The 19,175-nt window shown below is 36.3% G+C and overlaps 1 protein-coding gene across 1 annotated transcript in view; it reads right to left on the minus strand.

Moving 5' to 3' along the window:
* The window catches only part of LOC126416914 (uncharacterized), a 306,432-nt gene that overhangs the window by 132,494 nt on the left and 154,763 nt on the right, over positions 1–19,175 (minus strand). The window contains exons 9-10 of the mRNA XM_050084797.1: positions 10,879–11,033; positions 7,971–8,215 (exon numbers count right to left, since the gene is read on the minus strand). Of these exons, the coding sequence (XP_049940754.1) occupies positions 7,971–8,215; positions 10,879–11,033 (400 nt within the window). The remainder of the gene's footprint in view (positions 1–7,970; positions 8,216–10,878; positions 11,034–19,175) is intronic.

The following is a 19,175-nucleotide window of genomic DNA, read 5'->3' on the forward strand; positions in this document are numbered from 1 at the left end:
GGGTGTACTGATGTATATGCCTGCCTTTCATCATCATGAGTATCCCCACCATTTTTCACAGATTTTTTGAACAGTTAATGTAGTATGTGTTGCACAAACTATCTTGATTACATCATTGTCACTGATGCTTCATGGCAGGAGGAGCTTGCTAACCCTTGTATCCCATTCTCCAAACAGCAAGAGGCTGACCTAAGTGTAATCTACAAAAGTTGAAGATTTTTTCAGATGCAAATTTAATATTTGGACCACCTTTTTTTTTGAAGGGCAGTGTCAGATCTATGGAACAGCCAGCGTGTGGCAGCGATTGCCAATCTACCTCCACCGTGGAACCTATTTCTGGGTAATTTTTTTTTATTATTCAAAATTTCTCCACAATACAGTGGATCTCATTCATCCACTCAACAACTTGCATAAAACAGTGTTCCTTTTTTTTAGTTGCCAGACTGTGACAGAGTATTTGCCAGCATCAAGTCACTACTTAAGTCATTGCTATACCTTGGTACTTTTATGCTCCTTGCCACAGACATCATCCCTGCCAGGGACGGGACAGTCTTGGGTAAAAAAAAATGCATATGGTTTCAAACAGCTATCACATATGCCTGCAAGACATTGACAGACACACAAAATAATTACACTCAAATCGAAAAGCGGGCCACTGTGTACTCAGTCCAAAAGTTCCCCATCTTCCTGTACAGCAACAGATCCCATCTCATCAACAATCGCAAACCACTTAATACATTTTTAAGCCCTTGTTCACACATTTCAAACAGGACTGAAGCATATCTGCAGTGTTGGGCCCTGTTTTTGAGTGTGTATAACTATTAGATTCACTACAGATAAACAATGCAGCATGAAACTGAAGACACATTGTCACACTTGCCCAGGGGACCCAACCCAGCCTTCAACAAAGTTGAGGTTGTCTTTTTCAGATCTATGATCATTTGCAGCACATGGCTGATCGACTACCAGTAATTGCCCATTGCACAGTGCAGGCCACCCATCGAGATCCTGTGCTCTATCACGTGATTCAGTCTGTGTGTGGGATTGGCCTGAGTATTTGCCTGCCAAGGTTTCTGGTCACTCTGCAACTATTTGTTCCTCTGTCATTGGTTAGCAGTCATCAGTGGTGCACTTTTCCTTAGCACCAACGCAGACAACCACACCATTGTCCAAGTGTCCTCGGGAGCTCGCATACTTGCCTCCTACACTGTGGTTAATGTGGCATGATCTGCAAGAAAGTCCCTGCACAGCAATTTGTTTACTGGCCTGGCATTGGTTCAGAAATTGAGAAAGTTGTTCATGAGTGTAAACAGTGTGCCAAAGAACAGGCAGCACCACCACAGACTTATGCTCCATGGCCCACACCTGGTCAGCCATGGGAGAGCATCTACTTCCCTACTTCCTCACCTTCTGTAATTCCATGTGGTTGATAGCAGTTGATGCACTGTCCAACTATCCATATGTCATGCGTTTGCACTTTACCATGGCAGAAACTGCTGTGTGGGGTATCACTGAGTTTTTTATGATCCAAGGGCTATCCTGGGCAATCATCTCTGATAATGGTTCACACTTCACTTCAGCATTGTTTCAGACTTTTTGCACCCACAATGATACTACCCACCTTTCTTCCACTCTGTTTTAATCACAGCTTATTGGTGAGGCAGAGTGTGTGGTGAACACATTTAAGACTCAATTAAAAAAGTGCTTTGTGGATTCATCAGCAGACTCAGTGTTGCCTCCATTTCTATGTACCTAAAGGACCACCTTGCTCATTGGCCACATCCAGCAGAAATCCTCCATAGCCATCATCCTGGATGCTGCTTCACCTGCTCTGCCCTGCACTGTGTTTGCGTCCCTCACATTATGCTCCAGGTGATCCTGTCTGAGCATGCACTTTTGGTTGTTAGAATAGAGATGGCCACCAGTGATGGTACATGCAATGCATGCTGCCACAGAGATGCCTCTCTCCCATCATCAGAACCGGCTGCACCCTTGGTGGGGCTCTGAAGCACCTCATACGCAGCCACAACAACTGCTGGTGTGGAGCCATACTGCAAGGGCCGCTCGACCCCAGTGGCCTGGCACCATGGGTGTGCTTCCAGTTGATGTGCTGTTTGTGATAGCGATATTGAGATGCAGATGCCTGCCATGCCAGGGACCCTACCAATGTCTGACAGTGCCTGTCAGGATGTCAATGGCAATGGGCAGTCCTTTCCCTATAGTCACAGCCTCCACTCTTTGCCACTGACAGCACATCTTTAGCATTGTCACCATCTGAGGTCTCATTCCAGCACCTGGCTCGCCACTGTCTGGGCCACTTTTGGCTGTACGCCCTACCAGGCTAGAGACAGCTGACCATCAAGTCACCTGAGATAGAGTCACTGGAAAAAAAGGCCACACACCAGGGACTAATGAACCGTAGATATAACACAAAGCAAAGTGCTGTAGTCAGTGAGATGCTGTGAAGGATGTTCATATAGAGTTTCAAATGAAATTTTTGACTTGGTAGGGAGAATCTAGCATACTATCTGAGATGGAGAGTCACTGACACAAATAGACACCTGAGGGAAGTTCATGTGGACTTCTGTTGTTCATGCTGTATATAAATGACATCACAGTCTGTGTTAATAGTAATCTCAGACATTCTGAGAGTGAGGCAATAAACTTTAAACAAGCACTACATAAAAGAGGCTACAAAAATATCTTGTGAAATCTTGAAAAGTGATGCCAGGATTGACACCTTGAGTTCAATGTTTACAAATGTCATGTTGGGCATATCACAAAATGCTGGAAAGTAGTATCAGATGAATTCAATATCAATAACTTGTGATTGGAATCAGTTAATTAATACAAATTCTTGTTGGGATATGAAATGGAAAATTCATCTAAGGCAGTTGGTGATAAATCACATGGCAGAGTTTAGTTGACTGGTGAGATATTGGGAAAACACAGTTAGTCTACAAAATGAATGATTACAAAACACCCTGGCATCAAAGCGTACAATGTTGCTCGAGAATGTGGGACCTATATCAAATATGGAATGTACATAAAGAAGAACAGCGTGAATGGTCACAATTCAATTCAATTCAATTCAATTTTTATTGTCACATAACATGCCTTATACAATCAAAGATTGTGACATAGGTGACTTGTCAGTTTTGCACTATATATAATAATATTAAAAATAGACAATAAACTAATAATATTTATGGTGTAACATCTTCAAAGAGGTATTTTAATTACAATGCATTGCTGCCATTCATGAAATCTTCTACACTATAGTAACATTTATCTTTCAGATATTTTTCCAGGTCTCTTTTGGTACCTTTTACATTTGGGTCATCCATACCTTTCCATATTTTATTTACAAATTTCATGCCCATATAGTATGGGGTTTTTTCATATGATTTTAAATGGTGGGTAGGTAACATGTAGCTCGTTCTATATCTAGTATCATATTGATGCAAGAAGAAGTTGCCCTCAAAAAGTTGGGGGTTTCTTTTCATGAAAGTGAGAGTTTCATAGATGTATATGCTTTGAATCCTCATTAGATCTAGTTTTACAAATAAAGGTTTACAATGCTGCTTTGGTTTTGCTCCCATCATTGCTCGGATGATTCTTTTTTGTAGTCTAAAAGCTCTAAGTAAACTTCTACAGTTCTGCAAGGTTCGCAGGAGAGCTTCTGTAAAGTTTGGAAGGTAGGAGACGAGGTACTGGCAGAAGTAAAGCTGTGAGTACCGGGCGTGAGTCGTGCTTCAGTAGCTCAGATGGTAGAGCACTTGCCCGCGAAAGGCAAAGGTCCCGAGTTCGAGTCTCGGTCGGGCACACAGTTTTAATCTGCCAGGAAGTTTCATATCAGCGCACACTCCGCTGCAGAGTGAAAATCTCATTCTGGGAGCTCTAAGTAAATTTGTTTTTTCAGACCCCCAGAAAATTATACTATACCTAATGACTAAAACAAAATATGCATTATATACAGTTTTTCTTACAGCTAGATCAGTAATACTATACAAGATATTCATAATATATACAAGGCTATTCAGTCGACCCAGTATGTTGTCCACATAGTGACTCCATAACAGGTTTTTATTTACTAATACGCCAAGGAATTTGACACAGTCTGCAGTTTCTAATTTTTTGTCCATATACCTTATTTCACTTATAGACTGTGCAGATTGTTTTGTGGTGAAATGAACAATTTCTGTTTTTTGTAAAATTTAATGTCAAGTTATTGTTTTTGACCCATGCCTCCACTTCCCCAAGTGTTTGTTCAATATGACGAATTAGGTCTACCTCATTTTTACAACAGACTACAGCTGTTGAGTCATCTGCATAGAGGATAGTATCAGACTGGACCTGACGTGGCATATCATTAATATAATACAGAAAAAGCAGTGGCCCTAATATTGAACCTTGTGGAACACTTAATTGAGTTTGTTTCCAGCCAGAGAGAAATTTCTTGCCGTTGATGTTAATAAGTACTCTTTGTTTTCTGTTTGCCAAGCATGATGACATCCAGCTAAGAGATTTGCCTTGAAAACCATAGCGTGTCAATTTTTGGAGAAGCAGGTCATGATTTACTGTGTCGAAGGCTTTGGACAGGTCACAAAAGATGCCTGACACACACATTCTATCATCAAAACATCTGCTGACTTTTGTGACTAATTCATTTATTGCATGGATTATGCTGTGGCCTTTTCTGAAACCATATTGATTGTCTAAGATAATGCTGTTAGATGAATTGTGATTTTCGATCTGATCACATGCAGCTCTTTCAAATATTTTTGAGAAAATTGGTAACAGTGAGATTGGCCTATAGTTGCCCAATTCATCTTGTTTGCCTTTTTTATGTATGGGCCGAACTTCTGCATAATTTAATTGATCTGTGAAATATCCCTCATCAAAAGATTGGTTGATTATGAAGGAGAGTGGATATGCAATACTGTGACGGACTATTTTTATTATTTCAGTGGGGACCTCATCTCACCCCGCAGATTTTGAATTTTTTAGGGACATTATGATTTTGATGACATCTGAGATGGAAACATGAGAAAACTTAAAACATGGGCAATTGCTGTCTGTCATGTTGCGCTTTGTTTTTGGTGGTGAACAGTCACCAAATTTGTTACAGTTTATGAAAAAGTCATTGAATGCTTCACAAATGACACTGGGTTCTGTAACAGCTCTACCATTTATCACTATTTTAGAAGAGCATTTTCTCTCTGCCTCACTGCCAACTTCGCTTCTTATAACAGACCAAACAGCTTTTGATTTGTTTTTTGCATTTGAAATGAAGTTATTATTCGCAGTATGTTTTGCTAGTTTAACTATTTTGTCAAATGTTTTTTTGTATTTGCTTACATACTTAAGAAATTGAGGGCTTCGATTTACTTTTGCCTCCACATGCAGTTTTCTCTTAGTAGCACTAGACAATCTAATTCCTTTTGTTACCCAGGATCTACTTTTTTGGGACCTGGTCCTCACTGTTACAAAAGGGAAGCATTCATTGAATATACCCAAGAATTCAGTTAAAAAGTTATTGTAATTGTCACTTGTGGAAGTGTGTTTGCTGACTGTCCACTTGGTTTGGCTTAGTTTTTTGCAAAATGCTTCCACATTTTCTTGACAAATTCCTACATCTTTTTGTTGTGCAGACTGGATTTTGCTTCGGTAGTGATACAAATAGCGCTTTATGGTCTGATACTCCTAAATCTAGAAGAAACTTTTCTTTTATATAATAATTATAACTACTTACAATATTGTGAATACATGTTGCAGAGGTTGCTGTAATTCTTGTATACTGATCAAAATTTAGATTTAGCCCATTTGTGGCTACCAGGTTCTTTAAGTGTGAAGAAAATTTGTCATCAGTCCTTACATCTATGTTGAAATCAGCACATATAACCACTTTCTTGTACAGTTTCTCACTTTTTAATTTATGTAACAATGTATCACACTTACCTAAAAATACAGAGCTTATATGGTGCCCAGGGGTTTGATATATGCTGATAATTGGTATGTTATACTCTTTAAGTTCTATACAACAACTTTCAAATGTACCTTCTTCATTCAGATGGCTAAAATTCTGTCTGATATCATAGTCTACTGTGGAATGAACTAGTATGCAAGAGCCTCCATACCCATTGGTCCTACAAAAGCTGGTAGCCAGTTTATAACCTGTAAGTTTATTCAGGAGACTGATATTTTCAGATTTTAGACAATGTTCATTAAGGCATATTACTTTCACAGATTGTTTCACACTTTCTAGCAAAATTTCTATATCATAAAGCTTCCTGATCATTCCTTCAGACAGACCTCTGATGTTTAAAAAGTGCATAATGAAATTACTACTGCATATATTATTAGGTAGAGGGTCTTTAAAACAAATTTCACTATAAAGTAATGGAACGTCCACCTGAGTGTTGACTGCTTGTTCTGGATTCGTTGTATTGGGCCAAACTTGGAAAGAATTGGCCCCCTTTATCAGTTTCCCTGTGTGTGAGCATCTGGATGATGAGTAACTACAGTTTTCTTGACGATAATTTCAGTCTCTGCCATATCTTCTGAGGCTGGTTCTGGCACTGTCTCATCTTCTGGACATGATGTTCCTGTTTGAGCTGGCGCTGTGGCTGCGACTATGTGTGTGATTTTGAAGTTGTTTTCCCATTTTTCCATTTCCTTGGTCGAAACTGGTTGCATGGTAGTTGGTTTTCTTACAACGTCGTCATCTTTTTGTATTAATTTCGCTAGCATTTTGGCAATGTATGACTTGCCAGCATTATTATAATGTAGTCCATGTTTCGCAAACAAATCTCTTGCATTTTGTTGGGACTTGCATATTTTGTAGAACTGATTTGTTTGACTCATAGGAAAGTGTCACAGAAATACTGTAAAACCTCAGCTGGCAAATCTTTAAAGATTCTGTAGTTACCAAACTTTCTGCCAACGAATACTTACAAAATTTCAGAAACCAGTATGAACTGAAGAATCTAGGGATGCACTACAGCCCTCTATATGTGTCCTCCAATAAGGACTATGAAGACAAGTTTATACTAATTACAGCATTTACACAGGCATTTAAACATTTTTTGCATGCTCCACATACGAGCAGAACACAGAACAGAAAGAGACGCAAATATTTGATAGAGTATGAAGTTCAGTACCTCATGCACAGCATAGTCATTTAGAAACTGCACATAAAAATTCAGATGTATCTGTATTTCACAACAAAGTTTTCATGCATGATGGATTTTGTATAGTAAATTATTATTTTTAGCAAAACCATTTCTGGACTTGAGTTTTAGCTCTTTCAGGTATATATATTTTGTGAGTTGCTTACAGCTCTTAGGCCATTTCTCATAACCTCTGAAGCAAGCCTCTAGATCCTTGTATGAATCTTCTTTCGGATTTCTTCATTGCATATCCTCCTCCAAGTGATTTTTCCATTCTGGACAGGGTCTTCCTCTTCTCCTCTTGTGTGGAGATTGCCAAAATAGTACTTTTTTTGGCCAGAGTTCATCCCTTCATGTAATTACATTCTCACACCATTTTAAACACCTTTTTTCTCTTCTTTGGTAATGTATGTGTGAGTTTCAATTCAATCCCTCATTTATTTATTTGGAAGTGAATATTTACCTCATAAATAAAATTGCATACTGTTAATGTCTGATGGCAGTGGAGATTAAGTACATGGAACACAATTTACCAAATTTACTTAAGCAGTTACTTGAGAAAATATCTCCTGAACATTATGTATCAAGTGAAACAAGTACCATATTATTTAATTATTTAGGACTAATTATTTAGGACAGTCTCAATAAGCATATTTAAAGATTATTTTGCAGAGAATGAAGAATTCCATTATTGACAAAAAATTGATATTTAAATTAAGTTCTGGGGTCATTTAGGGTGAGGTATCTTTCTGCAAAAGAGGATAGCATATAAGTTTTCTCACCTACTGAAAGACAAACAGGCACATCACATGTTTCCTTCTTGTAATCTGTTGTACTAGTTTTGCCAACATAGCACCAGGGCCCACTTCTACTAGAGTCAGGATTGCGACATAAATTACGTGCATCAGGGCCCAGTGCAGCTCCTGGAACTGATGGCCAGAAAAGGCATGGTTTACCACTGGAAGCACTGTATTGTCCTCCACCATAGCTGCTACTACTGCCACTTGATGCTACACAGTCTGGGGGCAGAGCACTTGGGGGATCTGTGGAAAGAGTTGTGTCATATGACAATTGCAGTTTATAAAGAACCCCTGGCAACACTTAAATCTATAATACACTTGAAAAATGAAAATCATGCAGAGGAATGAAGAAATGTATGATTCACTTGTGAGAGTGTAGGTGTGAACTGTGAGTAGCTTCAGAGTAACTGTATTTCAAAGTTTCAGAAATTACGTAAAGAGCAAATGATATAAGGATGCTTTTATGGTAAAAGTGTCAAAATAAAGAAATATGCTGGCTGAAAATAAAATGGAAACATGAGTTACAAAATAAAACAGGACAATAATGAAGCTTTCATATTTTCATACATCAATAATAAACAACATCAGATTAGTACATATGGAAGTTGGGCGAATGAGAACCACAAAACCCATCTGTCACGCTGAATAGATGTTGCAGGTCAGTTGACAGCCAGCTTCTCGGCTCTCACAATGAATGACCAAACATTGTATACCAGCAGTAACATGCAATATCCTGTTGCTAATTGTGCTGTGAAACACAGTGGTAGGGATCAAGGTTCTTGTTTCCAACACAAGTCACTTGGATTCCTCCTCCAAACTCCAGCATTTCCAAATGAAATGGAAATTGACACTCCAATGTGTCAGTTTCTTGTGTCTTGGATAATGATTTTCACCACATATCAGGTACTAAAATACTGCATCATGATGTGCATCAGGTAACACAACACTATTTGCCATGCATTGGGTACTCCACTAGAAGTTTGTGTTTCACTCTCTCCAATGTTGTCATATAAACCCCTTAATTTTAAAAAAAATGCACATTAGGATAATATCTTTGACATCTATACTTATGAAATTCTCTAGTGTTCTATATATATTCAAGCAAGTTAATGAAGAAGAGAAAGATCTGATTAACTGTTACTAAACCCATGTTTGTGAAATATAAATATCTAGAGATAACATTTTGAGAAGCAATTTAGTAATGGTTAATATTTTATTTTTTGATAATAACTACATCTTCCATAAAAAACCAAAAATCCATCCAAACTATGACAGAATACAAACTGATACATAATCATTTGAAACTCTTAGCTTCAAAAGTTACAAATGTGTAAAAATCTTTATCTTCTGATAATTAATACCTCATTAGAAAGCTTAGATGATGGAGTATACATGCCTCACTTTAAGTCATGATGAAACAGGGTGTTTGGTTGTTATCAAAGTATCACATTGTAAATCGTATCTCAAATCGAAGTTCTAAGACACAATTAATGATACAATCATCCTATTTGGCTTTTCGTAATGCTGAAATAATATATAAAACTTGGAAGGTCACTTTCGGAGAACAGTAAATGTTGTCTTATGAGCATAAAAACAACTATCAAGCTCAAGTATCCTGCACTATTAAAAACATGGGCAGCAAATTATACTTTTATGGGTTTTGATTATTACAAAGAAGTACAAATATTATACGAGAATTACCAACACCTGTTTTATATAGAACAAAAATCTGAACATTTATTAGCAATCTGCATAAAGACATTAAAATTTAAGAAGTGTATTGACAGTGGAGTGCGTGTGCCATATACTAGGACTGGACTTATGGAATCAGCTTGTTTATAATCTAATCAACAAACTCAGTGTTGGCCGTATCGTACTTAGACGTACCACCTTCATGTATTCAACTGCAGACAAAAATGTTACCATATTTGCATTATTTCAGTCTTTATTGTCATGATATCCTCTGAAATGAAGAAAAAATTCTTTGTCTGTGAAGAATAAATAAATAATAAAATGATTTTTCTGTTAACGGAACTGGTAATGAGACTTAGAGCCCTAAATTAAAAAAACTAGGACATTTCTTCTTTAATGTCTTTACTGGCTAGTAATAAATGTCCTTTTAAGTGTATTTGTAACAGTGTAAAACATGCAAGGAATATTAAAAGAGTTTGTACCTTTTGGACAGAAAAAAGGAGACAGAAATCTGATACTGTACAAGTTATTATACCTTTACTGAATACTATCAGTTCAAGTATATAATTTTTCCCTAAGAATATTTAACATCTTAACTGCTTTTATATAAATTTTAGTGTTTTATGAGAACCTTTTATATAACAAGTTATATAGTGATTCTGCATCCATTCCTAAATTTCAGAGCAGACTTCTGTATTTTTGGCTATTACTGACATTCTAAAGTGAAGATATAGCTTATTAGGATATTCTACAAATTATTTACATTTTGTTATTACAAACAGGCAAGGAATAATTTTTCAACAATAAAAATGAAATTTTAAAAATCTGTTCTCATAAAACAGATAATTATGTTCTAAGCTTACATACATTTTTTGCAAACCATTAAGAAATATATGGCCTTCTAGTAAGTAAAAAATGCTTACATAACTGTGAAGGATTTTCTAGTGATACAGAAACTGAAATTATAGCTTGGAAGCAAGAGCTATTTCCACAGTAGCAACTTTTTATGTACTGGATTTGATATTCAGACTGAGCAAAGCTAACTATAAATGAACTGAAGCAAATAACACCGATAGTGTAACACTACCAAGCTACCATAAAATATATTAAGCAGTTGGTGTAAAATACAAGATCCACTAACAAAATACCATTAATGTATTTCATATCTAGTATTTAAAAAAGTCAGAAAGATGAAACTCATTTCCTCCACCTACCTTGAGGATGACACCAGAATGCCCAATGTGCAACAGAGTTATTAGAACCTGGAGAAAACCACTGTAATTGTTTGATAAGCTCATGTTCAATCTCCAGCAACAATTTTGTATCCCAGCTTCGTACCCAGAAAAACTGCAGTTTTTCACCAAACAAACTGTGTGACAAAAGCACTGTCATCCAAAAACATAAACACATGGTGCAGAAAAAATATAATGTAGATTGATGAAGAGATTCTTAAATGCTGCATCACTATATGAAAATTATGAACCATAAAACAAATAATCAAAAATCTGGTTTGCTTATTTGTTAGCTGCACTTCACTTAATTCAATGATAATGTTAAACAGTATTACAACAAAAGGAACTGGAACTTCCACAGAATCATTAAGTATTGTCATGTGAGCTACTAATAAAATCCACTTCATAGCATTAATGCATTTCTAGAATTTATTTTTCTAAGCAAGCAAACTATTGTAGTAGTTATCTTTCTGGGAACTGTGGTATATACAGGATTTGGTGTCGTACCCATTGCAATTACTACCATATTACAACACAGAAAGAATAAGATCTCCAAAAATACTCATTGACAGGATTAGTCTCTAAATCTTCCTTCCTTGGTTTATGTGTTAATAAAATCACATAATTATTTACTAATGTATATTTCAATTTGAAAGTGAAATATAACTGGATGCTAAAACTGCTTGTTTTAGAAAGTCCTTTCTTTTATGTCAATGAATTTATCTTAAACAGAAAAAATGGAGTATGTGTACAGCAAAAGCCATTTTAATGTTTTTTGGCAGATAGTGTAATGTGTTTTAGAATGTGTATTTTTGCACAGCATTACTCTATTGAAGAAGCATAATTATGTAATTTAAAACTGTTAATTTATGCAAAGTATAAAGAAAATAAAATGTGTACATGTTTATACAAAGAGTATATATTGCAAAACTGACAGCTCAAATGCTTACTTGGATCCAGGGCTGGCCTTAGCCGCAAAACTTCTGCAAGTTCCTCAAGGAGCTCTCCTGCATCCCCCCTCCCCACCCATCCACCAACACAGGTTATACACCTTCGTCACATTCAGAAAAATTGTAAGTTTTGTCATTGACAGACTAACAATATATCAGAAGACTGTTACTGTAGCACATCTACCATTGTGATATGAAAATAATTAAATGGACAATGAATCTTAACGGATATGTTAATTACTAAAATATTAATAATATAACTAACTTAGCTGTGGGAGTCCTTTCAATTTAATGAAGTTCAAAATCAAATGACGTTCTTAAGTGTTGTTCAGGATATACACTTCAATGTTTTCATCATTTGACTGTGCTTTATGTTTCCAAGAAGTTAAATGAATTGTATTTTATAAACACCAAGGGTTTTCTGCTTTACATAATTTGCACAAAAAATCTTTTCCTTGCTTTTTGATGAGTAAATTCATCAATAATATCTTCAAAATTCAATTTTGAAACCACATCATGTTCTACTGACAGCATGGCAAGAGAAGACAGGTGTTCTTGCAAGATTCTGGTTCTGAAATAATTCTTGATAAGTTTTAAACATGAAAAGCTCCTCTCAGCAGAGGCAAGAGTCACTGGCCCAGTTAGCAAAATTCTGTAGGCTATATAAATGTTGTTCATCCAAATTTTGGTTCAATTTGTAAACTTTCAAGCTATCTCTTTTGTTGTTATCTGTGCATTAATGAAATCTTTTTCATGGAAATTCTCAATAAATTTCACTAGATTTTCAAGGGATTTAGTTGTTACTTTCACGTCCATGTTTTCTGCTTGAAGCACCTTATTTTCTGTGTTATTGGCAAAGAGAAGGTCATACCATATGACAAAAACCTACAATAAGCTTGAAACTTTCTAATTTGTTCACAGCAAGCAAGTGTGCTTCACTCTTTGTTTTTAATTCAACATTGCTGCTCACCTCAAGAAGGGCATCTCTGACTTCTCTTGTCTGATACCTTATAGCTTTGGCACTCTCCACACAACTTGGCATAGAGTATCTGAAATCTTCTTCACTGTTAAAGTTGTCACCTTGTTCAATAAGATTTCCCATCTCTGAGTGGATGCACTGAAAACAATGTATGTTCTTTGACTTCCACCAAACAATGTGAGTACTTTTGCTGTAGATTTTGTCACATCTGATAACACAAGGTTAAGACTGAGGCTAGCATATAAAATGCTCTTGGACTGGTCTTTAGGATTCTGGCTTGAAGACCGCTTTTATAACCATTCATATTTGTGCCATTATTGTAACTTTGGCCTCTACAGTCATGAATATCGAGTCCTAGCTGATCTATTTTTGACAGAAGGGTTTCAGTCAAACTTTCTCCTGTTGTTGAAGTGATGTTCAGAAAGTCAAGGAAATGTTCTTTTACAGTAACTGCATCTTCTGATAAATTTACAGACCTAACAATCAGTGCCATATGTTCATAGTGGATTGTATCAGAAGTACAATCAAGTATGATAGAAAATTATTTACTTTGTTTTACAAAATTAACAATGCTCTTTTTTACTTTGTTGTCAAGGAAATTTATGAGTACATTTTAAATGTTTTTTTCCAAGATAATGGTCATGAATTTCTTGATTTATTTTAACCGCCTTAAATGTTCCTGCAAAACAGGGTCAACTTCTGCTATCATTCCAATCAAACCAAGAAAATGATCATTATTTTCATGATAGAGCTTGTTGCTGGCTCCCCTTAAGGTCTTATTATGTTGAGCTACATACCTGATGGTGAGTATAATCCTTATTAGAACCTGATGCCAATGTTCCTTCCCTTTTTCCAGTAGTTCAAAGTCTACTTTACCAATACCGTTTTTTGTTTCAAATGTATCTCACATTCAGTCCACTTGTTTGTACAGTTTTTGAGGTTAAATGATTGTACATTGTTCTTGAAGTTGATTACCTAAGTGAACCCAGTCACAGAGTCCATCACTTGACACTTGTTTGAAGGAGCTCCAAAAAGTTTGCTACAAAAACAAAAGGGGGGGAGGATGATAGATTCTCCTTTTCTATTACTTCTCAATTATTCCTCATTGCTCCTGTTTCTTCTGTTATGTACTATGCCAAGTATTTAAATTCAAATTTGTCCACCTTTTGCACAGTGCCTTCTGACATTTTCCAATCTCTGGTAATATTCAATGTCTTTGTCTTGTAAATAATCCTCAGACTCATCCTTTTGGCTATCTTGCTTAGGCTGTTAAGATGTATCTTTGCCCCTTCCTCCCTCTCACTATCATTATGTCAGCTGCAAAGACTAGGCAGCCCACTTGGGCTGTGTGGTCCTATTTCACCTTACATGTGTGTCTTTGCTATTTCCATCTTCTTGTTTGTTGGTCTCCAGTGTCTGAACAATTCATACTGCACTATGTTGAACAAAATTTGTGATAACCTTGACCTCAATCTCAAACTCTTTCAATATCGTTTCTCCAAATCTTACCCTTTTCTTTACACCTGTTAGAATTTTCATTATTAGTTCACATGTAGTGCTGTCCAGTCCTCTGTTGCTCAAGATCCTTCCAAGAATCTGTCTGTTGATGGAGTCATAGATCTTTATGAAATCCATGACCATAATTACCATATTTTTGCTCCTTAAGGCTCTTTGTTCTAGCCATTTGTTTCAGGGTAATGTCTATTCTGTGCATCCTCTGTCCTTCCTAGATCCCTAATGATAGTCTTGAACTGCGCTTTGCATATGTTCTTATACTCTCATCAGGAGGAGTTTTGACAGTACCTTGTAACCACACTCTAGTGCCAATATTTATCTGTAGTCATTTGCATCACTGTTGTGCCCCTTGTGTACTGGCACTATGGTCATAGTTCATCGATCCTTCTGGTAACTTAACCTTTGTCATAGTGTCTACCACCTTGTCACCTCCTTGCATTACCATCTCAGCAGCTATATCATCAGTTCTCTTACTATTCTTTAGGTCACTTATGGCCTATGCAGTCTCATCTCTGCTTGGAAAGCATGACTCTCTCTCTTCTTTGTTTGTCCCCAGTTCCAGCTCATCTTCAGATGGTTCACAGTTCAACAAGTTATGAAACTTCTCTGCTAGTGTCAAGTAGCTCTTCTTCACAGTAATTGTCAGTTCTTCTTTCTTGTCTCTTATAGACAGTTTTCTGGCCCTGCACCCAGTCAGACTCTCTTTGAATTTTCTGGAAAAGTCTCTACTATTGTTTTTCCTAAAATTTTTCTTGATCTTGCACAGTCCCTGCACCATCATACATCTTCTCATCCATCTTATTGTTCTGGCCACTTCCTTCCTTATTCCTATGAGAACATCCCATTTTTTTGGGTCCTTCTTGCTGCTTCAGTCTGCCCAGATTTTCCTATGGTTCTCTGCTGCTTCCTCACACTCCCTGCTTCACCACCTGTACTTCTTTTTTTAGTTCCTCATATTTCAACCTGCTTTCTCATATTCAACTTGACATCTTCCCATTCACTGAATATTTCAATTTCTTCCATGTTTTTGGCTCAGCTGCATCTTAATTTTGTCTCTGTCTATCTTGATGTTTCTGATTGCTCTCTTCAACTGTGGATATGTCTTAACCCTGCCTGGTGTTCAAAAACACTTGACTTCTGTAAGACAGTAATCCTATTCTATTCTTGACCACTGTGTTAGTGATCTGTATTAGTGTTTGTCCAACTGACAGTTACATGGCCAATCTGGGAGCTCTCCAACATCAGTACATGGCCTTGTCCATGTCTTCTTCTAACTAATTTTGGCCTTCAATTGTGTTATCATCACTCTCATTTTGTGTTCTCAACACAGTTAATTAACCTTTCCCCTATTTTGTCCTCTTGTGAGTTGGATGTTCCCCAGCTATTCCCTTATGTTGGCTCTCCCTTTTAATCTGTGCACTATAATCACTTACGAGAACCTTCACTAGTCTGTATGGTACCCTTCACAGTGTATCAACAAGCATCTCTGAAAAACTGTCACTAACTTTACTGGTTCCTCCTATTTTTGTCATTAGTAGGTGCATGTCCATTTACTATTACATATTTATTGTTTCCTGTCCAGACTCTTAGTGACAGCATCCTTTTTGACCTACTCTTCATTTCAGTTATGCGATCCTCATATCTCTTGTCTACTATAAACACCATACCAAAGCATCTAGGTGTTTCTCTTTCCTTTCCCATACAGATTCCTGGTTTTACTTTCAACACTATTAAGCCTTCTGAGTCCATTGCATTTTTGTCACTGTATCTTGTTTTTGGCATGGCTCATATCCTGGTACTTCTTTTTTTCATCTAACTGCCTGTTTAAATATACTAGTCTGGCTTATTGTGTGCTGTAATATTTCTGCTCACAATATAGCCAAAACTCAAATCAAAGTTTTAGTTCAAAGATATTAATTACCTGCAATAGCCACATCATAATATCATGGTTCTTGCAAGACAACATCATGTAAATAAGTAGTTACTTATTTTGTTGAATTGGAGGTGATGTTTGTTGGTTATATTCACATATCATTCTTGTTCACTGCAGAAGTCCTGAGGTGATCCATCTTATTATTCCATATTCTTATGTGACTGTGAGGAGTTTCATTAATAAGAAATTTTTCAACGTCTTTCATTTTTTCATAATAACTCTTTCTAACACGTAACTCAACTCAGATTCATTAACTACATGACCCTCTCTGCTTCTGACTCTGAGACTGGAAAAACTTATCTTGCAATTGCAGCCACTATCACCTTTATAACTTCTTGACAATTAATAAAAAGTTTACTTCTATGTTAAGACTTAAAATATAATTACAATTTCATAATGAAAATACTTTTACTACAGGTTGTTAAAATTTACATGAAATTTTAAATTAATATGATTACAATGAAGATTTTCCATCAACATATTCTTTTTTTGGTTAAATTACCACACTTTTCACATTAACATACAGGTATTTTAAAATTTTTTCTTGTTTACTTTATTTTGTGACTTTCACCCATAAGAATTAGAATATTAATTAGCATAAACATTCTTCCAATAGTAGTAGCTATTTCAAAATTAACATCTTTTAATGAAAATTACATGAAGTATACAATTTTATTGCTATTATTACTATTAATAGATCTGCCATGTTTATCAGTCAAGACTGGATAGACCGCATCAAGATTACATACATATATATGACTTGTTTACAATTTTTCATATATATACTTACTGTTTCCAGTCCAGATGTTAGTGACACATGCATAATATAATGGATGCATAAAAGATAAAACAGTATTATTTTCTCCATTCACTTTGATCAGTCTTGAAGAATTCTTCAATGGAGTATAATGAGTACTCTTACAGGTTGCATGCAAATTTTCTTTTGAATGGTCCTGGTGGCAGGGATTCAACTTCTCAGGGCAATGAGATGAACATTTTTAAAGCAACCATGGTCCAGACAGCTGCCAGCTTGATCAATGTTCCTCTTTTTTTGGGTGTCATGATAATGTATGTCTTACCTCATGTTAAAAAGCCCTTTGTTTTCTTTTCACTGATGAGGCATAAAAACATATACTGGCTCAAGATGGACATTATTCCCAACCAGGTGAATGTAGGTTTGCAGTGGTCCAGTCTTCTATTTGATGCAATAATTCTGACTTCTTTCTTTTGTAGTATTAATACATCCTTGCAACCTGCAGAATGTTCATATGACAGTAGGCCATAACTTATGCGGCTAATTAAATATTGCATACTACACTGTTATAAGTTATGCATCAGTAAATACACCTTTTATTGCATGGGAGAGCATGGAACACACATACACTGTGTGCTCATTCATTGACAGTTTGGTGGCAGTCATGAATCCCAGCAGTTTGACAGGTTCCATATTGTCATGGTATACAATGTTGCTATGGCTGCATATCAGATGATGTGTTTTTTCTTCATTTATTTTATTGTTAATGAACCATTGTTTGATGTTTGCAAAGATCACATTTTTTGCTTGTAGAACTTGTGCAGCAGCTTTTCCTTTCACAAAAGAAGTGATATCATCAGAAAACTATAACATGTGGTTGTTTCAACCCATGTAGTTGAAGTAACTAAGGAGCAGGAGGGATTCTATGACAGACCCCTGGGGTACACCATACTCCAGTTTTAGTTTTTGGGAGATTGCATCATGGACTGATACAATCTGCTTTCAGTTTCAAGACAGGATTGAAGAGTAGCCAGCACAACACCTCCAGTACCATAACACTTTAATTCACTAAGCATTACTTTGTGTGATATGCAGCCAAATGCCTTGCCGAGGACACCGAGTGTCAGTAGCACACTTCCCTATCTTCAAACCCTCACGTTACCTTCTTAATTAAGTCCAATGCTGTTGTAACCATCAACTTGTGAGAACCATGTTATGTGTCTTGAAAGAGTTTATTGTCTTTGAAGTAATTTTGTAATTGGTGTTTCATTACAGATGCCATAACTTAGCTAGGATGGGGACTATGGACATTGGTTGAAACTGACCACTTCACAAGGGTCAGCTTTTTTGCGGACAGTTGATGTCTGTGCCAGTGTCAGGAATTCTGGGAAGACACCCAAAGGTAAACATTTCTTGATTATATGACTTGAGGTTGAGCAAGCTCTGGAAGTATCTTCTTCTGGACTGTACAGGACATGCCATAGATATCTGCACTGTCTAAATGTTTACATCCATTCACTATTTTTACAATGTCCATAAGGTGCACTTCCAGTTTTTAATAGTTCAACAGCTTACATTTTTTCATACAAACTGTGGTACTCTCAGTTTGGAATTTCATTTACAGTATTTATTACTATCCTTACAAAGTACTGATTGATGCCATTATGACTACAGGAATTTAAGGTGGAGGAAGGCTTCTTCCTGTGCTCATTTACCACATCCCAAGCTGATTTATATGGATTACAAGTCTCTTTAATGAACTGGTCATTGTATTTCTTCTTTACATCCGCCACTCCCTTTCTGTAAACCCTTTTGGCCCTTAAGTGAACAATAGAAGCTCATTGGTAGAAGCAAAAACTGAGCCTACAGAAGAGGTGTCTATTATATAGTCATTACTAATATGTTTATTATTTATTTATTTAGTTGTCCATATAAATCTCTTTTTCAGTACATATATTGTACGCAGGATATTGGACAGAAAACTATTGGTTTTTCAAACATCAAACATACATTATTTAAATTTTTATGACAAATTGGATCTATACAGTTAATAATTACAAATTTTTGAAATACTGTATATTTATAACTTATTTCCTACAATTAAAGGTAAAAATTACATTTTTTTTTCTTGTATAAGATACCGTGAGA

This window comes from Schistocerca serialis, chromosome 8, assembly GCF_023864345.2.
Source record: "Schistocerca serialis cubense isolate TAMUIC-IGC-003099 chromosome 8, iqSchSeri2.2, whole genome shotgun sequence".
In the NCBI taxonomy this organism is placed as follows: domain Eukaryota; kingdom Metazoa; phylum Arthropoda; class Insecta; order Orthoptera; family Acrididae; genus Schistocerca; species Schistocerca serialis.